Source organism: Panthera uncia, chromosome D2, assembly GCF_023721935.1.
Source record: "Panthera uncia isolate 11264 chromosome D2, Puncia_PCG_1.0, whole genome shotgun sequence".
Lineage (NCBI taxonomy): Eukaryota > Metazoa > Chordata > Mammalia > Carnivora > Felidae > Panthera > Panthera uncia.
This window is the reverse complement of record NC_064818.1, coordinates 28,253,352-28,280,282: the sequence shown is the minus strand read 5'-3', so window position 1 is coordinate 28,280,282 and position 26,931 is coordinate 28,253,352. Positions and strand designations below refer to the sequence as shown.

General features: G+C 37.1%; 1 protein-coding gene across 3 annotated transcripts in view; it reads left to right on the top strand.

Moving 5' to 3' along the window:
* Nucleotides 1–26,381, top strand: part of DNA2 (DNA replication helicase/nuclease 2) — a 57,254-nt gene extending 30,873 nt beyond the window's left edge. For 2 of the 3 annotated variants that reach the window (XM_049645139.1, XM_049645140.1), the window contains 10 exons: nucleotides 1,779–1,895; nucleotides 1,976–2,085; nucleotides 2,919–3,033; nucleotides 4,421–4,640; nucleotides 14,889–15,082; nucleotides 15,175–15,264; nucleotides 15,349–15,553; nucleotides 20,122–20,211; nucleotides 21,018–21,200; nucleotides 23,819–24,106. In XM_049645139.1, coding sequence (XP_049501096.1) covers nucleotides 1,779–1,895; nucleotides 1,976–2,085; nucleotides 2,919–3,033; nucleotides 4,421–4,640; nucleotides 14,889–15,082; nucleotides 15,175–15,264; nucleotides 15,349–15,553; nucleotides 20,122–20,211; nucleotides 21,018–21,200; nucleotides 23,819–24,040 — 1,546 coding nt within the window. In that variant the 3' untranslated portion in view covers nucleotides 24,041–24,106. Of the gene's footprint in view, nucleotides 1–1,778; nucleotides 1,896–1,975; nucleotides 2,086–2,918; nucleotides 3,034–4,420; nucleotides 4,641–14,888; nucleotides 15,083–15,174; nucleotides 15,265–15,348; nucleotides 15,554–20,121; nucleotides 20,212–21,017; nucleotides 21,201–23,818; nucleotides 24,107–25,227 lie in introns of those variants that run through there. The other variant, XM_049645141.1, reaches the window with a different exon arrangement.
* Nucleotides 26,382–26,931: the final 550 nt, after the last annotated feature.

Genomic DNA, 26,931 nt, shown 5'->3' with positions numbered 1-26,931 from the left:
CTATGCCCAACGTAGGGCTTGAACTCTCCACCTCTAGGTCAAGAGTTGCATGCTCCGCCGACTGACCCAGCCAGGTGCCCCACTTCATTCCCTTTTCTTAAAAAAAATGTAAAATTCACATAACACAAAATTAACCACTAGCCATTTAAAAACATACAGTTCAGTGACCTTTAATACATTCACAGTATATTGTGTAACTGTCACTTCTATCTAGTATTTTCATCACCCTGAAAGGAAACATTCCCATTAAGCAGTCTATCTCCCCTCAGTCCCTGGCAACAACTATTCTGTTTTCTGTCTCTATGGATGCATCTAGTCTGGATATTTCATATAAATAGAATCAAAATATGTGTTGTTGTTGTTTATTGCCTAGCTTCTTTTACTTGGTATAATGTTTATGAGGTTCATCTAAGTTTTGGCATTTACCAGTACCTTATTTCTGTATGTCTGAATAATATTCTGTTATGTGGATAGGCCACATTTTGCTCCTCCATTTATCAGCTGATTGACATTTGACTTGTTTTCACATTTTGGGTGTTATAGCTAGTGTTGCTATAAATATACACATACAAATTTTTATGTGAATATATATATATTTTTTAAATATTTTTTTATTAGTTTTCTTTATTTTTGAGGGGCAGAGAGAAAGAGGGAGACACAGAATCTGAAGCAGGCTCCAGACTCTGAGCTGTCAGCACAGAGCCTGATGAAGGGCCTGAACTCACGAACTGTGAGATCATGACCTGAGCTGGTCGGATGCTCAACTGACTGAGCCACCCAGGCGCCCCATATGTGAATATATTTTTTATTTTCCTTTGTAGGTACCTACCAGTGGTATTGCTGGGCTATGCACTATTTTGAGTTTAATATTTTGAGGAGCTACCAAACTGCCAAACATTTATCTAGCATATTCTGTTTTATAATGCTTATGTGGACATAATCTGATCTAGTTCTCACAACCACATGAATGGCAGGCAGGCTAGACCCCCTTTGTCAGCTATGAAGCTTATTCTGAGCTCTCACCATTTCATTTTCTCCTTTTACAATGTATGCTGGTTGAATATGCAGGTTGGGAAGAGGGTGAGGTTAAGGGAGAGGGAAGGATAAAGCAGTGGTATAGAAGCAAGTGCTATTAACTGGGATCAGAACCACAGAATGAAGATCAGGTTCAGCAGGGATGAAGATTTGTTCAGTTTTGAATATATTCAGTTTCATAGCCTTGGTTTGGCCACGTGGAAAGATACTGCTGCCTGCTGTATATCCAAACCTGAAGCTTGGGTAAGCAACCAGTTGGAAGAGGAATATGAGGTCAGAGCCACATAAGGGCTTGGAACCAAAGGGAAATTCTAAGAAAGAGCAGTATACAGGACCATGAAAGGAACCCTAGGGTTTGAGGAGCTGGAGGAAGAGTGGGAGAAGGCATCAGGAAAGAGACCTGTGCTCCAGGCTAGAAGAGAGAAGGGCCATGTGTTCAGGATCCTTCTGGGGGTGGTGAGCCCAGGCTAGACTGTAAAGCAAGGCCTAGTGAATTGTCAGCAGATGTAGGTTCCTGATTAACTGCTTTGACCTTAGTGTCTTGTACCCTACTTTTCTCTCTTTTCCTGCCAGTTCACCCTTCTTATATTGTCTCTGATTGGCAAGTATGAATTTTAGGGCCTAGTAGCCATTTTTAATAGCTATTCTGGCCCATTTACTCTTAGCAAACAGCAGTGTATTTCTTACATAGACTGACCGTGTTAAATGAAAAACATTTATGTACATGTGTTTTGCTGTTGTAGGAACTTGTCAGTACTCCCAGAATCAACTTTGTTCAGATTGGACCAGGAAGAAAAGAATTGTGATATAGATACCCCATTAGGAAATCTTTCTAAATTGATGGAAAATACTCGTGTCAGGTTTGTAACAATGAATAAATCTGAAATTTACCCCCACTTTCCTAAGGAATATTACTAAAAGCATTTTTTTTCCTTGTCAGTCAGAAACTTCGAGATTTGATCATTGACTTTCGTGAACCTCAGTTTATATCCTACCTCAGTTCTGTTCTTCCACATGATGCAAAGGATACAGTTGCCTGCATTCTGAAAGGTATGTGATAATGAGCATGTCTTCTACCACTGTTCTTGGTTGTATTTATAATGTAATGTATGTCATAGTCTGTCGTGTTTGTTATTTAACTTGCAGTTATAATTTTTGGACAGATTCTCTTAGGAAACAGTTTACATATACACTTTAACATCACTGTCACATTTTCTTATTTTGAAAAGACCTATTGGGGGTGCCTAGGTGGCTCAGTCGGTTAAGCATCTACCTTCAGCTCAGGTCATGATCTCACAGTTCTTGAGTTAAAGCCCCTCATAGGGCTCTGTGCTGACAGTTTAGAGCCTGGAGCCTGCTTCAGATTCTGTGTCTCCCTTTCTCTCTGCCCTTCCTCTCTTTGTGCTTTATATCTCTCTCTCAAAAATGCATAAACATTTAAAAAAGGAAGGAAGGAAGGAAGGAAGGAAGGAAGAAAGAAAGAAAGGAAGGAAGGAAGGAAGGAGGGAGGGAAGAAAGAAAGAAAGAAAGAAAGAAAGAAAGAAAGAAAGAAAAGAAAAAGAAAGAGACAAACAGATGTACTGAAGAACAGACTTGAATAGAGGCTGCTTTCTTTTTTGAGAGAGAGAGAGAGAGAGACAGACTGTGAGCAGGGCAGAGGCAGAGAGAGGGAGACACAGAATCTGAAGCAGGCTCCAGGCTACACTGTCAGCACACAGCCCAATGTGGGGCTTGAACTCATAAACTGTGAGATTATGACCTAAGCCGTAGACGGGGCTTAATGGACTGAGCCACCCAGTCACCCCAAGGCTACTTTTCTTCTAGTTAATTTGCTCACTGAAATCCAACATTCTTTTTCCCATTATTTTAAAATTTAAATGCAGGTTTGAATAAACCTCAGAGGCAAGCAATGAAAAAGGTACTTCTTTCAAAAGACTACACACTCATCGTGGGCATGCCTGGAACAGGAAAAACAACTACCATATGTACTCTCGTAAGGTTATTATTCTTTTGCTTAGAAACTAAGTATTTAAATTAGCTTCTCAGTTCAGACAGTGTGATGTCTGCTATCAAAAGGGCTGAATTTTTTTTTTTTTTAATTTTTTTAACGTTTATTTATTTTTGAGACAGAGAGAGACCGAGCATGAACGGGGGAGGGTCAGAGAGAGGGAGACACAGAATCTGAAACAGGCTTCAGGCTCTGAGCTGTCAGCACAGAGCCCGACGCGGGGCTCGAACTCACGGACCGTGAGATCATGACCTGAGCCCAAGTCGGCCGCTTAACCAACTGAGCCACCCAGGCGCCCCAAAAGGGCTGAATTTTAAATCAAGTCTTCATTTCAAATTAACCTTTTAGAATGACAGGAGAAATAGAAAAACTAAGTCACAAAAAATTGTAATCATGTTGTAGGTTTCCTGCATTTAGGATTGTCTGAGATCTCTTTCTGTTGGTGGCATGTATGTCATTGTATGTTTTCCTTCCCTTTAAAAAATGCCTGGTGGCTCAGTCGGCTAAGCATCTGACTTGGGCCCAGGTCATGATCTCGTGGTTTGTGAGTTCAAGCTTCACATCAGGCTCTCTGCTGTCAGCACAGAGACTGCTTCAGATCCTCTGTCTCCCTATCTCTGCCTCTCCCTTGCTTGCATGTGCGTGCATGTGTGCACACTTTTTTCCTGTCTCTCAAAAATAATAAATATTTAATATATAAATATAAATATTTTTATATATTTAAATATTATATAATATATATGTTTATATATTATAAATATAATGTTATATTTACACATTTTTAAATATTTTAAAATTTTCAATTAATTAATTAATTTATTTATTTTAATTTTATTTATTTATTTTATTTTAATTTTATTTATTTATTTAATTTTAAATATTTTAAAATTTTAAAATATATGTGTAAATATGAAATATTTATAAATATAATATTTATAAAATAAATATAATTATTTATAGAATGTATATAAATATATAAATATAAATATTTAATAATAAACATTAAACAATAAAGTAAATAAAAATGATAAATTATATAGAAGTGGTTGAAATAGATTTTTCTGGTATTCTCCTTCCATGTCAGTAAATTTCTGTGCTAATTTTAGAATAACCAAAATGATGGCAACAAATATTTATCAACTAATACTGTGTGCAAGGCACTATTCAAAGTTCATATGTATTCAATTTTATTATCACTAATAATATGTTATTAACATATCATTTTAACTTAATAAAAAGTTACCTTGGCTCAGCTCTTAAGATATGCTTCCTAACTATTAAGTTTTCTGATTCTGTTTGAAAAACATAAGCATGTTAAAAATTATCTGGAATTAAAAATAATGCTATTTTCCTTTCTTTTATTCACTATTAGGTAAGAATTCTCTATGCCTGTGGCTTTAGTGTTTTGTTGACCAGCTATACACACTCTGCTGTTGACAATATTCTTTTGAAGTTAGCAAAGTTTAAAATAGGATTTTTGCGTTTGGGTCAGACTCAGAAGGTACATCTAGACATCCAGAAATTCACAGAGGAGGAAGTTTGCCGATCCAAGTCCATTACATCCTTAGCTCTTCTAGAAGAACTCTACAATAGTCATGTAAGTACAATTATTGCATGATAATGCCAACAGTAATTTTTGCAGCTAGAGTGATTGGAGTAATGGCATTCTGGGAAATTCAGTCACGTTGACCAATTTATTAATTTATAATTTACTGTTTGCTTTTGAACTGAGACAAGGTTTCTGCTTTCTTATTCAGGGCTCCCATCTTCTAGATTAAAATATCCTAATAAAGGAAAACTTGTTGCTCTCTACTCAAAAACACTTCTGACACTAACTACGTGGAGTTAGTGCAGATTCCACAGGTTAGGGCTCAGTCCCAATGAGATTGTACTACCCCTTTCAGTTCTCAGTTGTAAATCTGGGCCTTCTGTGTTATCTGCATAACCAGGCATAAATTGCGGTTCCCATGACCCCCTCCTTGGGTCGAGAATTTGCTAGAATGGCTCACAGAGTTCAAGTAAGTGCTTTACTTACTATATTACTGGATGTATTATGTAGGGTACAATTCAGGAACAGCCAGATGTAAGAGATGCATAGGGTAAGGAATGTGGAGAGGGGCATGGAGCTCTATGCCCTCTGCAGATGAACCACCTTCCCAGCACCAGGTGTTCATCAAACCAAAAGCTCTTCAAACCCCTTTGTTTAGGGTTTTTATGAAGATTCCATCATGTAGGCATGATTGATTAAATCACTGGTGGTTGGTGATTAGCTCAATCCCCACCCCTCTCCCCTTCCCTGAGGTAGAGGGGAGGGGGTGGAGCTGACAGTTTTGACTCTTTAATCTCTAGGTTTGTTCCTCTGGCAACCAACTCCCATCTCATTAGCATAAACTGAGGTGTGGTTGAAAGGGATTTATTATGAATAACAAAAGATATTCCTCTCACCCCTTGCACTCAGGAAATTCCAAGGGTTTTAGGAGCTCTGTGCCAGAAACCCAGAGGAACACCAAACACATTATTATATTACATGTTATTATATTACTAATAATCGGGATTTTTTAGCAAGTTCAAATTCAAAGCAATGGTACATGAACAGACTTGTTATAGGTATAGAACCTAGTTTTTATTTTATTATTTAATGTTTTGTATATATTTTTCTGGGAAGTGTTTTTGTTTTTTGGTTTTTTTTTAAGATTTTATTTTTAAGTAATCTCCACCCCTAAGATGGGGCTCAAACTCAACCCCCATGATCAAGAGTCACATGCTTTATTTACTGAGCCAGCCAGGTGCCCCTCTGGAATTAACTGATATTTTTGTCTGAAAAAAAAAATCTCTTAAAGTAAATGTAATAGGCTGTTCCTTCAAGTCCTTTGTCAAATGTCTATAGCAGTTATTAAAAAATTTTGAAGTGGCTAAGATGTATATCTGATTGACTTTTTAAAAATTAAACTTAGTATTTGAGATAACTATAGATTTGCATGCAGTAGTAAGAAATAATAGACATCATGTATATCCTTTGCTCAATGGCACCATTTTACAAAACTAGTAAAGAACTAGGATATTGACATTGATACTGTCTGGATACAGAATAGCTCCTTCAGAATAGCTCCTTTACCACAAGGATTACTTGTGTTGCACTTTTACAACTACACCCACTTCTTTTTTGCCCCACCCCCTCCTTAACCCCTAATAACCACTTGTCTGTTCTCCATTTCTACAATTTTGTCATTTCAAGATGTTATATAAATGAGATCGTATAATATGTAATCTTCTGGGGTTGGTGTTTTTCACTTAGTCTAATGCCCTGGAGATTCAGATTGTTGAGTGTGTCAATAGTTGGGTTTTTTTACTGGGGAGTATTGTTCCATTGTATGGATGTACCACAGTTTGTTTAACCATTCAATCACTGAAAACATCTGGATAGTTTTTGGCTATTACGAATAAAACTGCTGGAGATAATCACGTACAGGGTTTTGTGTGAACCTAAGTCTATTGGATAAATGCCCAGGAGTACAATTTCTGGATCATTTGGTAGTTGTATGTTTAGTGGTTTGTTTTTGTTTCTGTTTTTGTTTTTAAGTAATCCTTTTGTCCAACATGGGGCTTGAACTCATAACCCGGAAATTAAGAGTCACACACTCTACTGACTGAGCCAGCTGGGTGCTTCTCTCTCTTTTTTGATTCGGTTTTGTTTTTCCTGCCTTATGGGTTACTTGAACACTTTTTAGAATTCTATTTTGATTTCTCTATAGTGTTTTTGTGTGTATCACTTTGAATAGCTTTTAGTGGATGCTCTGTTGATCTAAGCATTGCATTATATATACATAACGTATAGTCAGTCCATTGATTATGTCATTTTACTAGTGCTAGTGAGGTTTGAAACCTTACTTCCATTTATGTCCCTTATCTTCTCCTGTTTATGATTGTCTTAAATATTCCTCCTACATAGACTGTGTCAGACTGTGTTCTAATTTTTGCTTCAACCATGAAACATAATTTGGAAGAAATGAAAAACCTATTGTATTTATTTGTATTTTTGTTTACTATGTTCTTCTCTCCTGATGTTCCCTCCAAATTTCCATTCTTTTATTATTTCCTTTCTGTTTAAAGATCTTCCTTTATCCATTCTTTTAGGGTAGTGGGTCTATTGGCAACAAATTCTCTTAGTTTTCCTTCCTTGCGAGAATGTCTTCATCCCTGAAGGATTATTTTGTTACTTATAGGATTCTGGGTAAATAATTTGTTTTCTTTTAGTACAGGAAAAATATTCTACCACTTTTTTAAGGATTCCATGATTTTTTTTTTTTAAGTATTCTGTAATTTCTAATGAGAAATATGCTGACATTTGAATTAGAATATTTTCCCCTATAGCAAGTTGTTATTTTCTTGGACTCCTTTCCAGATTTTTTTCTTTTAGTTTTTAGAATTTTAATAATGGTGTGTATTGTAGTGTTTTTTCTTTTCTATTTATCACGTTTGAAGTTTTCGCAGCTTATTGAATCTATAGATTTAATATAGATTTAATGTCTCTTGTCAAACTTGGGACATTTTCTTTTTTTTTTTTTTTTTCAATATATGAAGTTTATTGTCAAATTGGTTTCCATACAACACCCAGTGCTCATCCCAAAAGGTGCCCTCCTCAATACCCATCACCCACCCTCCCCTCCCTCCCACCCCCCATCAACCCTCAGTTTGTTCTCAGTTTTTAACAGTCTCTTATGCTTTGGCTCTCTCCCACTCTAACCTCTTTTTTTTTTTTTTTTTCCTTCCCCTCCCCCATGGGTTTCTGTTGTTTCTCAGGATCCACATAAGAGTGAAACCATATGGTATCTGTCTTTCTCTGCATGGCTTATTTCACTTAGCATCACATTCTCCAGTTCCATCCACGTTGCTACAAAAGGCCATATTTCATTTTTTCTCATTGCCACGTAGTATTCCATTGTGTATATAAACCACAATTTCTTTATCCATTCATCAGTTGATGGACATTTAGGCTCTTTCCATCATTTGGCTATTGTTGAGAGTGCTGCTATAAACATTGGGGTACAAGTGCCCCTATGCATCAGTACTCCTGTATCCCTTGGGTAAATTCCTAGCAGTGCTATTGCTGGGTCATAGGGTAGGTCTATTTTTAATTTTCTGAGGGACCTCCACACTGCTTTCCAGAGCGGCTGCACCAATTTGCATTCCCACCAACAGTGCAAGAGGGTTCCATTTCTCCACATCCTCTCCAGCATCTATAGTCTCCTGATTTGTTCATTTTGGCCACTCTGACTGGTGTGAGGTGATATCTGAGTGTGGTTTTGATTTGTATTTCCCTGATAAGGAGCGACGTTGAACATCTTTTCATGTGCCTGTTGGCCATCCGGATGTCTTCTTTAGAGAAGTGTCTATTCATGTTTTCTGCCCATTTCTTCACTGGGTTATTTGTTTTTCGGGTGTGGAGTTTGGTGAGCTCTTTATAGATTTTGGATACTAGCCCTTTGTCCGATATGTCATTTGCAAATATCTTTTCCCATTCCGTTGGTTGCCTTTTAGTTGTGTTGGTTGTTTCCTTTGCTGTGCAGAAGCTTTTTATCTTCATAAGGTCCCAGTAATTCATTTTTGCTTTTAATTCCCTTGCCTTTGGGGATGTGTTGAGTAAGAGATTGCTACGGCTGAGGTCAGAGAGGTCTTTTCCTGCTTTCTCCTCTAGGGTTTTGATGGTTTCCTGTCTCACATTCAGGTCCTTTATCCATTTTGAGTTTATTTTTGTGAATGGTGTGAGAAAGTGGTCTAGTTTCATTCTTCTGCATGTTGCTGTCCAGTTCTCCCAGCACCATTTGTTAAAGAGACTGTCTTTTTTCCATTGGATGTTCTTTCCTGCTTTATCAAAGATGAGTTGGCCATACGTTTGTGGGTCTAGTTCTGGGGTTTCTATTCTATTCCATTGGTCTATGTGTCTGTTTTTGTGCCAATACCATGCTGTCTTGATGATTACAGCTTTGTAGTGGAGGCTAAAGTCTGGGATTGTGATGCCTCCTGCTTTGGTCTTCTTCTTCAAAATGACTTTGGCTATTCGGGGCCTTTTGTGGTTCCATATGAATTTTAGGATTGCTTGTTCTAGTTTCGAGAAGAATGCTGGTGCAATTTTGATTGGGATTGCATTGAATGTGTAGATAGCTTTGGGTAGTATTGACATTTTGACAATATTTATTCTTCCAATCCATGAGCAGGGAATGTCTTTCCATTTCTTTATATCTTCTTCAATTACCTTCATAAGCTTTCTATAGTTTTCAGCATACAGACCTTTTACATCTTTGGTTAGATTTATTCCTAGGTATTTTATGCTTCTTGGTGCAATTGTGAATGGGATCAGTTTCTTTATTTGTCTTTCTGTTGCTTCATTGTTAGTGTATAAGAATGCAACTGATTTCTGTACATTGATTTTGTATCCTGCAACTTTGCTGAATTCATGTATCAGTTCTAGCAGACTTTTGGTGGAGTCTATCGGATTTTCCATGTATAATATCATGTCATCTGCAAAAAGCGAAAGCTTGACTTCATCTTTGCCAATTTTGATGCCTTTGATTTCCTTTTGTTGTCTGATTGCTGATGCTAGAACTTCCAACACTATGTTAAACAACAGCGGTGAGAGTGGGCATCCCTGTCGTGTTCCTGATCTCAGGGAAAAAGCTCTCAGTTTTTCCCCATTGAGGATGATGTTAGCTGTGGGCTTTTCATAAATGGCTTTGATGATGTGTAAGTATGTTCCTTCTATCCCGACTTTCTCAAGGGTTTTTATTAAGAAAGGGTGCTGGATTTTGTCAAAGGCCTTTTCTGCATCGATTGACAGGATCATATGGTTCTTCTCTTTTTTTTTATTAATGTGATGTATCACGTTGATTGATTTGCGCATGTTGAACCAGCCCTGCATCACAGGAATGAATCCCACTTGATCGTGGTGGATAATTCTTTTTATATGCTGTTGAATTCGATTTGCTAGTATCTTATTGAGAATTTTTGCATCCATATTCATCAGGGATATTGACCTGTAGTTCTCTTTTTTTTTTTTCAACGTTTTTTTTTTTTTTATTTTTTTTTATTTTTTTTTTATTTTTGGGACAGAGAGAGACAGAGCATGAACTGGGGAGGGGCAGAGAGAGAGGGAGACACAGAATCGGAAACAGGCTCCAGGCTCTGAGCCATCAGCCCAGAGCCTGACGCGGGGCTCGAACTCACGGACCGCGAGATCGTGACCTGGCTGAAGTCGGACGCTTAACCGACTGCGCCACCCAGGCGCCCCTGTAGTTCTCTTTTTTTACTGGGTCTCTGTCTGGTTTAGGAATCAAAGTAATACTGGCTTCATAGAATGAGTCTGGAAGTTTTCCTTCCCTTTCTATTTCTTGCAATAGCTTGAGAAGCATAGGTATTATCTCTGCTTTAAATGTCTGGTAGAACTCCCCTGGGAAGCCATCTGGTCCTGGACTCTTATTTGTTGGGAGATTTTTGATAACCGATTCAATTTCTTCGCTGGCTATGGGTCTGTTCAAGCTTTCTATTTCGTCCTGATGAGTTTTGGAAGAGTGTGGGTGTTTAGGAATTTGTCCATTTCTTCCAGGTTGTCCAATTTGTTGGCATATAATTTTTCATAGTATTCCCTGATAATTGTTTGTATCTCTGAGGGATTGGTTGTAATAATTCCATTTTCATTCATGTTTTTATCTATTTGGGTCATCTCCCTTTTCTTTTTGAGAAGCCTGGCTAGAGGTTTGTCAATTTTGTTCATTTTTTCAAAAAACCAACTCTTGGTTTCGTTGATCTGCTCTACAGTTTTTTTAGATTCTATATTGTTTATTTCTGCTCTGATCTTTATTATTTCTCTTCTTCTGCTGGGTTTAGGCTGCCTTTGCTGTTCTGCTTCTATTTCCTTTAGGTGTGCTGTTTGATTTTGTATTTGGGATTTTTCTTGTTTCTTGAGATAGGCCTGGATTGCAATGTATTTTCCTCTCAGGACTGCCTTCGCTGCATCCCAAAGCGTCTGGATTGTTGTATTATCATTTTCGTTTGTTTCCATATATTTTTTAATTTCTTCTCTAATTGCCTGGTTGACCCACTCATTCTTTAGTAGCGTGTTCTTTAACCTCCATGCTTTTGGAGGTTTTCCAGACTTTTTCCTGTGGTTGATTTCAAGCTTCATAGCATTGTGGTCTGAAAGTATGCATGGTATAATTTCAATTCTTGTAAACTTATGAAGGGCTGTTTTGTGACCCAGTATATGATCTATCTTGGAGAATGTTCCATGTGCACTCGAGAAGAAAGTATATTCTGTTGCTTTGGGATGCAGAGTTCTAAATATATCTGCCAAGTCCATCTGATCCAATGTATCATTCAGGGCCCTTGTTTCTTTACTGACTGTGTGTCTAGATGATCTATCCATTTCTGTAAGTGGGGTGTTAAAGTCCCCTGCAATGACCACATTCTTATCAATAAGGTTGCTTATGTTTATGAGTAATTGTTTTATATATTTGGGGGCTCCGGTATTCGGCGCATAGACATTTATAATTGTTAGCTCTTCCTGATGGATAGACCCTGTAATTATTATATAATGCCCTTCTTCATCTCTTGTTACAGCCTTTAATTTAAAGTCTAGTTTGTCTGATATAAGTATGGCTACTCCAGCTTTCTTTTGGCTTCCAGTAGCATGATAAATAGTTCTCCATCCCCTCACTCTCAATCTAAAGGTGTCCTCAGATCTAAAATGAGTCTCTTGTAGACAGCAAATAGATGGATCTTGTTTTTTTATCCATTCTGATACCCTATGTCTTTTGGTTGGCGCATTTAATCCATTTACATTCAGTGTTATTATAGAAAGATACGGGTTTGGAGTCATTGTGATGTCTGTATGTTTTATGCTTGTAGTGATGTCTCTGGTACTTTGTCTCACAGGATCCCCCTTAGGATCTCTTGTAGGGCTGGTTTAGTGGTGACAAATTCCTTCAGTTTTTGTTTGTTTGGGAAGACCTTTATCTTTCCTTCTATTCTAAATGACAGACTTGCTGGATAAAGGATTCTCGGCTGCATATTTTTTCTGTTTAGCACACTGAAGATCTCGTGCCAGTCCTTTCTGGCCTGCCAAGTTTCAAAAGAGAGATCAGTCACGAGTCTTATAGGTCTCCCTTTATATGTGAGGGTACGTTTATCCCTTGCTGCTTTCAGAATTTTCTCTTTATCCTTGTATTTTGCCAGTTTCACTATGATATGTCGTGCAGAAGATCGATTCAAGTTACGTCTGAAGGGAGTTCTCTGTGCCTCTTGGATTTCACTGCCTTTTTCCTTCCCCAGTTCAGGGAAGTTCTCAGCTATAATTTCTTCAAGTACCCCTTCAGCACCTTTCCCTCTCTCTTCCTCCTCTGGGATACCAATTATGCGTATATTATTTCTTTTTAGTGTATCACTTAGTTCTCTAACTTTCCCCTCATACTCCTGGATTTTTTTATCTCTCTTTTTCTCAGCTTCCTCTTTTTCCATAACTTTATCTTCTAGTTCACCTATTCTCTCCTCTGCCTCTTCAATCCGAGCCGTCGTGGTTTCCATTTTGTTTTGCATTTCGTTTAAAGCGTTTTTCAGCTCCTCGTGACTGTTCCTTAGTAACTTGGGACATTTTCAGACAGGATTGCTTTTTCAGCCATGATTTCTTCTAGTGCTTTTTCAGCTCTTTCCTTTTTATTTTCTCCCTGTAGGACTGTGAAGACACAAATGTTGGATTTTTTGATAGTTCCACTAGAGTCATTTTTTTTCCCTCAGTCTGTTTTCTTTCTGTTATTTGACCTGTATAATTTCTGTTTTTCTGTCTCTTGGTTCACTGTATTTTTCCCCTGTCCCCTGCTATTGAGTCTATTCCATGATTTTTAAATATTTTTAAAGTTTATTTAGTTTGAGAGAGAGAGAGAGTGAGCAGGGAAGGGACAGAGAGAGATGGGGAGAGAGAGAGAGAATTCCAAGCAGGCGCCACATAGGCTGCTTGAAGCCCTATATTGGGCTTGAACTGAAGAACCATGAGATCGTGACCTGTGCTGAAATCAAAAGTCAGACGCTTAACCGACTGAGCCCCAGGTGCCCCATGATTTTAAAATTTCAGTTATTGTGTTTTTAGTTCTAAAATTTCCATTTGCTTTTGCTTTCATCTTCTTTTTCTTTGTTGAGACTTTGTATTTTTTTATTTGATTCAAGTATGTTCATAGCTTTTCAGGGAAACATTTTTATCATGGCTGCTTTAAAATCTTTGTCATATACTCTTGATCTTGGTTAGGGTCGTGATTTCAAGCCCCACATTGGGTGTAGAGATTACTAAAAAATTTAAAAATAAACTTAAAAAAAGAAACTTTTGGAGCACCTGGGTGACTCAGTTGGTTAAGTGTCAGGTTTCGGTGCAGGTCATGATCTTACGGTTCCAGGTTTGAGCCCTGTGTAGGGCTTCGCGCTGATAGCTCAGAGCCTGGAGCCTGCTTCAGATTCTGTGTCTCCCTCTCTCTCTCCCCCTCCCCTGCTTGTGCTCTGTCTCTCTCACTCTCAAAAATAAATAAACATAAAAAATAAAAATAAAAAAACATTAAAAAATTAAAAAAATCTTTGTTATACAATTCTAACATCTGTTTCATCCTTGGAGTTGGCATCTATTAACTGTCTTTTTTTCATTCAGTTTGAGATTTTCCTAGATTTCCTAGTTTTGATGAAACCAGAACACTTTTATATTATATTATTTAAAACTTCTGTTTAAGCTGACTTTCCTCTGACACTACTCTGATAGGGCAGGAGTGTATGCCACCTCATTGCTGCCAGGTGAGAGCTGAAATGCAGGTTGCCATTCAGCCTCTATTAACACATGGGGTGGGGGCTCCTCGTTCCTGCTGGATGGGGTGGATGTCTAGGTTCCCCACATGGTCTCCACTGACATTTTATGGTGAGCGCTTATTATCAACTAGCAGGGATGAAAGTCCTGGCTCCCTGCTTGGCTTCTCTGTTACTACCTCAGTAGGATATTGGGGTGCCTTTGGTGGCATCGGTGGGGGTTATGTAAGATCACAGTGTTTTCTGTGGTATTTGGCTAGGATAGAGTGAGTGGCTGTATACGAGTTTTCTGCATACAAGGCTTTGTCTTTCCTGTTCCTTTGGCTTTTGTTTGAGGTTTTTTTGTCTGCACCCATTGGCGCTCCTGGGTCACTAGCTTCTTCAGCTCCAAAGCTGGGATATGTGAGGCCAAAAGAAAATCCAGGGAACAAACTTCTGTGCTGTTCCTTGGGTCCCAAGGTGTCCAACTGGTCTACCTTTACTCCACCTTTCAGAGTCCTTATGTTTGTTTTATATATAATGTTTTAGAATTTTTAGTTGTGTGCTTTGTGGGAGGAGGGAGGAAAAGTACTCCAGCTTCCCAGAAGTGAACTCCTGGTTCACATTTAAAAAAATTATCAGGGTGCCTGCCTGGCTCAGTTGGAAGAGCATGCGACTCTTGATCTCTGAGTTGTGAGTTAGAGCCCCCACATTGGGTGTAGAGATTACTTAACTAAATAAATAAAAACTTTAAAAAAATGAACTTACTGCCTCTTGAATGTTTCAGATTTTCGTGGGGAAATATCCCAATTTGAGCACTGTTATAGTGTCCAGAAAATTTACTTGATTTTTCAATTTGTAGTAAAAAATTAAATTTTTCTTGCATACTGTAAATGTTTCAGAATTAAATAATATTGCGGGATTCCTGTTGTTTGGGACAAAAATCTTCTTTTTGAGCCTTTAATTTAAAAAATGGGAAAAGCAAGTTATGTTTCTTATATATATTAGATAACTGATCTATTTTCTTTGTTTTTAGTGTATAGTTGCAACAACGTGTATGGGAATAAACCATCCAATATTTTCTCGTAAAACTTTTGATTTTTGTATTGTGGATGAAGCCTCTCAAATTAGCCAACCAGTCTGCCTAGGGCCACTTTTTTTTTCGCAAAGATTTGTGTTGGTGGGGGATCATCAGCAGCTTCCTCCCTTGGTGCTAAACCATGAAGCAAGGTAAGCAGACATTGACATTTTAATTTTAAATTAGATTCTTCCTAAGGAACCATTTCAGTATACTGATAAGCCTGAATTTGATTTGTTGACAGAGCTCTTGGCATGAGTGAAAGCTTATTCAAGAGGCTGGAACAGAATAAGAATGCTGTTGTACAATTAACTGTGCAGTACAGAATGAACAGGTATTTCTAAGAGTGTCAGCTATGAGTGATTTTTATGTTCGTTTTCATCTACCAGAACTAAAATTATTTTTGTAATTCCCTTAGTAAAATTATGTCCTTAAGTAATAAACTGACATATGAAGGAAAGCTGGAGTGTGGATCAGACAAAGTGGCCAATGCAGTGATAAACCTACCTAACTTTAAAGCTGTAAAGCTGGAACTGGAATTTTATGCTGATTATTCTGAAAATCCTTGGATGATTGGAGTATTTGAGCCAAACAATCCTGTTTGTTTTCTTAATACAGATAAGGTAAAAACAACAACAAAATCTAAGTATTTTCTTTGGTTTTTCTCCTTTTGTCCTATTGTTTGTTTGTTTGTTTGTTTGTTTATAACATTAAAAAACTGTTTTTAACGTTTTATGTATTTTTGAGAGAAACAGAGAATCAGTGGGGGGAGGGACAGAGAGAGAGGGAGACACAGAATGGAAAGCAGGCTCCAGGCTCTGAGCTGTCCGCACAGACCCTGATACAGGGCTTAAACCCATGAGCTGTAAGATCATGACCTGAGCTGAAGTATGACGCTTACCTGACAGAGCCACCCAGGCACCTCAAGTCTTGTTATTTAAATTCTTGAGTTTTTGGGGCGCCTGGGTGGCGCAGTCGGTTAAGCGTCCGACTTCAGCCAGGTCACGATCTCGCGGTCCGTGAGTTCGAGCCCCGCGTCAGGCTCTGGGCTGATGGCTCGGAGCCTGGAGCCTGTTTCCGATTCTGTGTCTCCCTCTCTCTCTGCCCCTCCCCCGTTCATGCTCTGTCTCTCTCTGTCCCAAAAATAAATAAAAAACATTGAAAAAAAAAAAATTTTAAATTCTTGAGTTTTTAATAGTGAATGCTTTAATAGAACTTACCAGTTAAAACTAGTGTATTTCTTTTATTTCAACACAAAAGAATCTTCTTTCTATTGACCCAGTATCTTTGGAAGGCACTTTATTCTGAGAATTAATAGATGTCAAAATTGACTTTTAAAGTAGGAAAGCTAGAAAGTTAACCAAAAAAAAAAAAAAAAAAGAAAGAAAAAAGAAAAGAAAGTGAACTCAAGTGTATAATTACATTTCTTAGAAAAGAAATTGGCATTGATGTTATCAAAGGGCTGGGTTTACAAATGGAGATTTTATTTTTTTAGAGGAGTTTTGGCTTCACACCAAAATTGAGCTTGACAGTACAGATATTTCCCAAATACCACCTCTTGCCTCCACATATGCACATAAAGACCTCTTTACAAACTTGTCATTAAACAAAAATCTTCACAAGGACTTTAAATGACTTGATTCTTACTTCTAGGGACTAAGAAAAAGTTTTAACCTTGTACTTCAATAGTGTGTTTTATATAGTGCTTCTCAGCACTTGATTTGGAAGTCTTTATATGACTTCAGATAAGAATAGTTATCAATTGTATGTATGCATATAGTATAAAATAATTACATCTTTTGTTATTATGATCAATGGAGTCAGCTTTGTTAAAAATAGGGCCCCTCTTGCAAGGGAGCCTGGCTGTCTCAGTCTGTAGAGCATGCAACCCTTGATCTCAGGATCATGAGTTTGAGCCCCACATTGGGCATAGAGTTTACTTTAAAAATAAGTACGTAAGTTAAGTAAGTAAGAGGGGCGCCTGGGTGGCTCAGTCAGTTGAGCGTCTGGCTTTGGCTCGGGTCATCTCACGGTTTGTGAATTCGAGCCCCACATCAGGCTCTGTGCTGACAGCTCAGAGCCTGGAGCCTGTTTCAGATTCTGTGTCTCCCTCTCTCTCTGCTCCTCCCCTGTTCGTGCGCGCTCTCTCTCTCTCTCTCTCTCTCTCTCTCTCTCTGAAAAAGAAATAAACATTAAAAAAATTTTTTTTTTTTTTTAATAAGAATAAAAATAAGACCCCACCCTGTGTGCCATGATGGAATTTTCATTCTCTTGGATATTGCCCTTAACATTTCAGGTTCAAGGAGTAATAAATAGGGGCAAGTGGGCTCTGGGAAATTTTTTCAGTAAACTGATTTCACAAATGATTACATTTAGAAACCTCAATTCCAATTTTTTAGTTATAATTTACAATTATTTTCCTCACCAATCATTTTTTGTTTTTGCTACTCAGTTTTTTTCTTTCTTAGCATCAAGAATCCAAATAAAATGTATTAAAAATAATCAAGATTGGGGCATTTGGGTCTCTCAGTCCATTAAGCATCCGATTTTACCTCAGGTCATGATCTCATGGTTTGTGGGTTTGAGTCCAGCATCGGGCTGTACATTGTCAGTGCAGAATTCTCTCTCTTCCCTCTCTCTCTGCCTCTCCCCCCATGTGTATGCATGCTTTCTTCTCTCTCTCTCTCTCTCTCAAATAAACTTTTAAAAAAATGCAAAAAAATAAGTAAAAAATAATCAAGATTTGGGTGCCTGGCTGACTTAGTCAGCACAGCATGTAACTCTTCTTTTTTTTTTTTTTTTAAAGATTTATTTACTTTTGAGAGAGAGAGTACAAGTCAGGGAGGGGCAGAGAGAGAAGGAGACAGAGGATCCAAAGTAGGCTCTGTACTGACAGCAGTGAGCCCCATGAGGAGCTCAAACTGAGGAACCATGAGATCATGACCTGAGCTGAAGTTGGATGATCAACTGACTAAGCCACCCAGGTGCCCTGAGCATGTGACTTTTGATCTCAGGGTCCTAAGTTCAAGCCCCATGTTGGGCAATGGGGCCTACTGTAATTAATAATAATAATAATAATAATAATAATGTATAATCAACATCATCATCAAGATTACTTAAGAATTATGTAGGAACAAAATAGTCCTTGGAGAGTTTTACCGGGGATGGTATAACCTGGGGAACTATGGGCTTCATTATTTGTATAAAAGGCAACAAGATGGCACAAAAATAGACACTCAGATCAATGGAACAGAATAGAGAACCCAGAAATGCACCCATAAATGTATGGCCAACTAATCTTTGACAAAGCAGGAAAGAATATCCAATGGAATAAAGACGGTCTCCAGCAAATGGTACTGGGAAAACTAGACAATGATATGCAGAAAAATGAACCTGGACCACTTTGTTATACCATACACAAAAATAAACTCAAAAAAGGATGAAAGACCTAAATGTAAGACTGGAAGCCATCAAAATCCTAGAGGAAAATTCAGGCAAAAACCTCTTTGACCTCGGCCGCAGCAACTTCTTACTCAGCACGTCTCCCGAGGCAAGGGAAACAAAAGCAAAAATGAACTACTGGGACCTCATCAAAATAAAAAGCTCCTACACAGCGAGGGAAACAATCAGCAAAACTAAAAGGCAAGTGACGGAATGGGAGAAGATATTTACAAATAACATTATCCAATAAAGGGTTAGTATCCAAAATCTATAAAGAACTTACCAAACGCAACACCCCAAAACACAAATAATCCAGTGAAGAAATGGGCAAAATACATGAATAGACACTTCTCCAAAGAAGACATCCAGATGGCCAGCTGACACATGAGAAAATGCTCCACATCACTCATCATCAGGAAAATACAAATCAAAACCACAGTGAGATATCCCCTCACCCCTGTCAGAATGGCTAACATTAACAACTCAGGCAACAACAGATGCGAGGATGCGGAGAAAGAGGATCTCTTTTGCATTGCTGGTGGGAATGCAAGCTGGTGCTGCCACTCTGGAAAACAGTATGGAGGTTCCTCAAAAAATTAAAAATAGAACTACCCTACAACCCAGCAATTGCACTACTAGGTATTTATCCAAGAGATGCAGGTACGCTGTTTCAAAGGAGCATGCACACCCCAATGTTTATAGCAGCACTATCAACAATAGCCAAAGTGTGGAAAAAGCCCAAATGTCCGTCATCTCATGAATGGATAAAGAAGATGTGGTGTATATCTATATACAATGGAGTGTTACTCGGCAATCAGAAAGAATGAACTCTTGCCATTTGCCACTACGTGAATGGAACTAGAGGGTATTATGCAAAGCGAAATTAGTCAGTTGGAGAAAGGCAAATATCATATGACTTCACCCATATGAGGACTGTAAGATACAAAACAGATGAACATAAGAGAAGGGAAGCAAAAAGAATATAAAAACAGGGAGGGGGACAAAACATAAGAGAGTCTTAAATATAGAGAAGAAACAGGGTTGTTGGAGGGGTTGTGGGAGGAGGGATGGGCTAAATGGGTAAGGGCACTAAGGAATCTACTGAAATCATTATTGCACTATATGCTAACTAATTTGGATGTAAATTTAAAAATAAGTAAATTATAAAAGTAAAAAAAGGCAACAAGAATATGGAAAGAGAACAGATATTAGGGTCAGATCTAGGTTTGAATCCTAGTGCTATGATTTATTGTGAAGTCTTGGGCAAGTTACTTATCTTTTCTAGCTTCTGATGCTTATAAACTGGGAGATAACAAAGGAAGTTATGTGAAGCCCAATGTGTGGTCAACTTTCACAGAGATTTTAATCTGAACTGTAGGATGTTTAAGATGGGCTGCCTCTGGGTGACTTTCTGAAAGTGGCTAATGTCATTCATTTTTATTCTTTTACCTTCAACTTTTATTTTTAATTTTTTTTAGAGAGCTAGAGTGAGTGGGGGAGAGGGGGAGAGGGAGAGAGAATCCCAAACAGGCTCCATGCTGAGCACAAGTCTCAATCCCAGGACCCCTGGCATCATGACCTGAGCTGAAATCAAGAGTTGGGTGCTTAACCAACTGAGCTACCCGAGCACCCCATCTTTTACCTTCAGTTTTTAAAATGACAATATTTTTCACTGGTCTCCACAGCTGGTTGTTTAGTCTCTATGGCTACCTGTGTACTGACAGTACTCTTAACCTATTTTTCTTTTTAGGTTCCAGCACCAGAACAAGTTGAAAAGGGTGGTGTGAGCAATATAACAGAAGCCAAACTAATAGTTTTCCTGACCTCAGTGTTTATTAAGGTAATTTAAATTTTAATTTTGAGGGCTAATTAATATTAAAGTGAAATGCAGTATAATGTTAGAATGCAAGGAACGTAAGAATTAACGTTAATCCTTGTTCATTAAGATGCAGCCTGATTGCTTTTGTTCTGTTTTGAGAAAACTATCTAGGATATAATTTTTTATAATGGTAATTTGGGTTTCCATTTAGGTTAATTTTTTGTAACATCAGATAATTATGATTGTGTCATGTAGGGTTGTAGTCAGTATGATCAGTATGGTTGGGGATTGGAAACTTCAATGTAAGGGATAGCAGGGTGTAATGTATTTTTTGTACTTTTTTTTTAAATGGCAGCACTGTTGTAGTGGCATGCAAACCATTATACTGCCATGAATCAATAAAAATCAAGGGAGCCATGTTTGAGGAAATTACTTAAAAATTTTGTTTAATGTTTATTCATTTTTAAGAGACACAGAGCACAAGCAGGGGTGAGGCAGGGAAAGAGGGAGACAGAATCTGAAGCAGCCTCCAGGCTCTGAGCTGTCAGCACAGAACCCAATGTGGGGCTCAAACTCACATGAACTGTGAGATCATGACCTGAGCCGAAGTTGGATCCTTTAACCGACTGAACCACTCAGGCGCCCTGAGGAAATTATTTAATCTCAGGAAATACAGATATAGATTTAGAGCAAATTTAGCAATTGTATTTACTCCTTGCAACAAGAGGATCTGTTATAAACATTAATTGGGCACACATTTAACAAGTTTAGTAAAGCTTTAACAGAAATCAGGATTTTCATTTTCGTTGTGTTTTTTTTCTGTTTAGGCTGGATGTAAACCCTCTGATATTGGTATTATTGCACCATACAGGCAGCAGTTAAAGATCATCAATGATTTATTGTCCCATTCTTCTATTGGAATGGTCGAAGTTAACACCGTAGACAAATACCAAGGAAGAGACAAAAGTATCATTCTAGTAACTTTTGTTAGAAGTAATAAAGATGGACCTGTGAGTTCATTGTATTTTCTTCTGATTTGTTTGGGACATTTTTTTCTTTTCTTTTTTTTAGGTTGTGGTAAAAATGTAATGTAAAATTTTAAATCATCACCATTTTTCAATATACAGTTCAGTGGTGTTAAGTTTATTCATAGTGTTTTGCAACAGATCTCCAGAACTTTTTCATTTTGAGAAATTGAAACTCTATACCCATGAATAACAACCTTCCAATTCTTTGTCCCTCCAGTCTCTGGTAACCGTCATTCTGCTTTCTGTCTCTGAATTTGACTGCCATAGTCACCTCATTTAAGTGGACTTGTACAGTATTTGTCCTTTTGTACTTGGCTTGTTTCATTCGGCGTGGTATTTTCGAGGTTCATCCACTGTGTAGTATGTCAGAAGTTTGTTCCTTTTTAAGGCTGAATAATATTGCATTGCATGGAAAGGGCACCTTTTGTTTGTCTGCTCATCCATCAGTGAATATTTGGGTTGCTTCCATCTTTTGGCTGTTGTGTTTGGGGCATTTTAAACATAGAGGCATCCTTCGATATACTCTTGATTTTATATATAATTCCAGGGTTTGTTTGTTTGTTTTGTTTTGTTTTTTGCATTTTTACCTCTTTTTGATTCCTGTTTCTAGATTATATGAGATACCTTCATAAGGTTCTAAAAATATATGTAGTAAAAAGTCTCCTTTCTACCAGTTCCTCTTCCACTCAGTTCTCACCTTTACAGATAATCAGAATTTTTTTTTAATGTTTGTTTATTTATTTTGAGAGAGAGATAGAGAGCATGCATGCATATGTGTGGTGGTTGGGGAAGGGCAGAGACAGAGAATCCCAAACAAGCTCCACAGTGTGAGCACAGAGCCTGATATGGAGCTTGGACCCATGAACCATGAGATCATGGACCCAAGCTGAAATCAGATGCTCAACCAACTGAGCCACCCAAGTGCCCCTGTTTTTTATTTTTTAATTTTAATTTCAGTATAGTTAACATACAGTGTTATATTAGTTTCACATTTGTGATACAGTGATTCAACAATTCTATACATTACTCAGTGCCCATGGTGATCATGTACTCCTACTTCCCTTTACCTATTTCATATATCCCTCTACCCACCTCCCCTCTGGTAACCACCAGTTTGTTTTTTAAGAGTTAACAGTCTGGTTTTTTGTTTGTCTTTTTTCTTTGTACATTTGTTTTGTTTCTTAAATTCCACATATGAGTGAAATAATATAGTATTTGTCTTTCTGTGACTTATTTCACTTGGCATTAGACCCTGTAGATCCATCCATGCTGTTGCAAATGGCAAGATTTCTTTCTTTTTTATGGCTCACAAGTATTCCGTATGTATATATACCAATCCATTGATCTATCAGTGGGTACTTGGGCTGTTTCCATAATTTGGCTGTTGTAAATAATGCTTAATCATTAGGGTACATACAAATTAGTGTTTTTGTATTCTTTGGTTAAATACCTAGTAAGTAGTGAAATTACTGGATCATATGGTAATTCTATTTTTAATTTTTTGAGGAACTTCCATTCTGGTGAGTACAGAGACTGATTCGGATCCTCTGTCTGCCCCCTCTCTCTGCCCCTCCCCTACTCATGCTGTCTCTCTCTCCCTCTCTCAAAAATAAACACTAAAAACACATATACATGAAAACATATACATATATCTATATAGATAGATATTTTGATAGATATACACATACACACAAACCATGACACTTATATACAATAAGAAACTATGCAACTGTAAGAACAGAATGAAGTCTCTTTCTGTGTATCGACATGGAAAGATCTGTAAGCTATTTTTTAAGTGAACAAAGGAAAGTCCATTAGAGTATATACATTACCTTCTGTGTAAAAAAAAGGAAATATGAATACTGATTCATATCTGTTTGCATAAAGGAATTATAGGTTACCAAAAAAAACCCAAATTGTATACAACTCAACACCAAAAAAACCAATCCAACTAAAAAATGGGCAGAAAACAGGAATAGACATTTCTCCAAAGACATGCAGATGGCCAATAGACACATGAAAAGAACATTAATTATCAAGGAAATCAAAATCAAAATCACAATGAGTTATCACCTCACACCTGTCAGAATGGCTAAAATCAAAAACACAAGGAACAACAGGTGTTGGTGAGAATGTGGGGAAAAAGGAACCCTCATGCACTGTTGGTAGGAATGCAAACTGGTGTAGCCACTGTGGAAAAAGCAGACAGCCAGATGCAGGGCTTGAACTTACGAACCACAAGATCATGACCTGAGCTGAAGTTGGATCCTTAACCGACGAAGCTACCCAGTCAGTTTAATCATTCCTCTGAGTCTTCTGCTATTACACGTTTTTATTGCTGTAACCAACAATGTTATAATGAGTGGATTTAGCTTCAGTTCCTTAAATTATAGCTAGGATATTGCACCCAAGATAAAATATTTGTAAGTTGGTGTTGTGAACAAGTTTTTCCAACTGCCTATAGAATTTTAAATGTGTTTGTGAATCTTTTCTGCACTATATGCTTAAAGTAGGAAAATAGTTCACAACAAACTGTTCTTTGCTATAACAAACTTAAATATATAAGAAAACTCAAATAAATTGAAAATTATTTCTTTCAGCTTGGTGAACTCCTGAGAGATTGGCGACGTCTTAATGTTGCTATAACCAGAGCCAAACATAAACTGATTCTTCTGGGATGTGTACCCTCACTAAACCGCTATCCTCCTTTGGGGAAGTTACTTCATCATCTAAACTCAGAAAAATTAATATCCTTTTTGTTTTGCATATGGTCACATTTGTGCTTTGTGAGTATTTTATGTACTTGTATAATTAAAACTTAGTGTCCTGTGTTTTCTATGGGCATATTTCAAAGACCTGATTTTACAAAGGAAAGAGAGAAAACAATTGTCAGGAAGTTATTTTATTTTACTTTAATTTATTATTTTATTTTTATTTTTATTTTTTATTTTATTTTATTATTTTATTTTATTTTATTTTATTTTATTTTATTTTATTTTATTTTATTTTATTGTTTATTTATTTTGAGAGAGAGACAGAGAGAGGGAGCAGGGAGGGTGCAGAGACAGAGAGAAAGAATCCCAAGTAGGGTCCGCACTGTCCATGCACACAGAGCCCAACGGAGCCCATTGTGATGTTCAAACTCACAAATGGTGAGATCGTAACCTGAGCTGAAACCATGAATCAGAGGCTTAACTGACTGAGCCACCCAGGCACCCCTATTTTATTTTACTTTATCATTATTATTTTTTTAAGTAGGCTCCATGCCCAGTGTGGACTCCAACATGAGGCTTGAACTCACAACCCTGAGATCAAGACCTGAGTTCAGATCAGGTTTGGACACTTAACTGAGCCACCCAGGTGCCCTGTCACAGGAAGTAATTTTAAGCAAAAACTGAAATAATGAAGGTGATGGAGAAGGATGATTTGTGAAGGGAGAAAGGGAAGAAAAGGGACTTGATCTGCTGCCCTAGGAGCAGAATGCATGTTTCTTAGAACACATCTAGGAAAAGTGGTTACCCCTTCTGGATCCTCTCACAATAATTTATAATTATTTTTCTTTAATCTGGAACAAAACATTAATATAAACAAAAAGGGGTGCCTGCATGGCTCAGTCAGTTAAGCATCTGGACTCTTGATTTTGACTTAGTTCATGATCTCACGATTATGAGATCCAATCTGTGAGACTGAGCTCTGAGTCAGTCCCCTCTTTTTGCCCCTCCCCTGCTCGTGCTCTCGTGTGGAAAAATTAAATTAAAAGAATTAAAAAATGGAGAATTATTCCTAGTCATATTATGGGTTATTAAGATAAATCATCTTTTAAAAAATTATATGAAGGTCTTAGGCTATGATATATAAACCTTATTGCTTACGTACATTATTATCCATAGAATGCCATAAAATTTTTTTAGCAGTTCTTTAAACCAAATTACAAAATGTTGAATAATGTCATAAATGTCTTCCTGCAATGCCATTTTGTGTTAAGTATATCTTCCTTAATTTATTTTACATCATGGATCTTCCATCAGAGGAACATGAAAGTCTTTGTCATGTATTAGGTGGTTTTCAAAGAAGATAAAGCACTGTTTTCCTTGCTTTTCTTTTACTGGCATAGTGATCTTCTCTAAATATTACCTGTTATTTGTAATTTGGATATGCTGTGAAAAGTGTCTGGTTAGACTATGAAGATCACTTTTATCCCAAGGATATGAAATAATGTAAAATGTACTCTGCTCAGAGTTCCAGTTTTTTGGTTTTTTTTTTTTTTTTGGTATAATCTTTTAAACATAAAGTTCTATCACTATGCAGAATTTAACACAGTATTGTTTCAGTATAAGTGTACCCAAAACTGAAAAGTATGTTTATACGTACTATAAGTATGTTTTTGTGTGACCTAGAAAGAGTTTGACAAATTTTTACCAGCTTTATTGATGGATTAACTCTAGGATCTGAGAAACTTTAAGTCTAAAATTTCAATACTAATTTGATTTTATAGGTTTTTATCATATTTTGCTCATTCTTTAAGAGATTAGGGAAAGAAAATTATTTGTTTTTATTACCTAAGCACAGCCTTATGATGATGAGGACACAGGTGTGATTCTTTTCTGTGTTTTGAGATCTCTGATCCAAAGACCATTTTGCAGGATTTTTCCCCTGACTATTGCTTTTTGGTATAAGGTATATTTTTACTTTAAATCTAGTCTTTTAAACTATTAATTATAAATTTATTATTTCTCCCTAATTTCTGATTGCCCCTTAATCTCCCACTTGTTATTTTCAGTAGATTTTGATATAAAAGAAAATAATTCTTTTGAGAAGTTTTGTTTGCTGAATTGATGATAAAAAGTTTATTTTCACCTATTGTTCATATGACCCTTTGTTTTGAGACACTACTCAGTTTTCTCTCTCTCTCTCTTTTTTTTTTTTTCCTTGGGAATAAAGATATTTTTGTAAAATAATTGCCTCAAAATTCTTAAGTTAAGTAAATGGTGATCAATTTTAACTTTACTGTGTCCATCTTCTGTGGGAGGATATCTCTCTCAAGGTTGTATTTTTTTTTTTAATGAATGTTAAATGTGTTAAAATTGTTGCTTCTACCTCACCTCACATGTTCCTTAAAAATTACTTGAAGTTTTTTATTAAATAAATTGTTTTCTACTGTTAGACCTTAGTATGTCAATTATTAATCCTGATTACTAATTAAGTTCAGGGTTGCCCAGCATTTTTTCAGGTAGTAACAAGTGAAATGTTGATAATGCTGTTAAGCTGTATATAAATACTTCTGTAGCACAAAAATGGAAACCATTCTTTTGGCGGGGAAAGAAAAGGCTTTTTGGAGAAGGTATCTTATTAAAGTCTGGTAAAGACTGGGTAGAATTGCATAAATTGTAGACAAATCTAGATAGAGGGTACAACAAATGGGAAAAGGAAAAGAAATGTATAGGCAACAGCAAAAATAGTTTAGTATAGTTAAAAGAAACATACAAGGAAGTATTAGAGACCATGGATTACAGACCATGGTTCCCAATACTGGCCCATGAAAGCAATTTTAATAGGTTACAACCAGCTTTGCTTTTAAAGGAAAAGAGTGGAAAATATTAGGGTATATCACATATAAAAAAGACACAAAAGGGGTGCTGGAGTGGCTCGGTCAGTTGAGCATCCGGCTCTTGATTTCGGCTTAGGTCGTGATCCCAGGGTTGTGGGATCAATC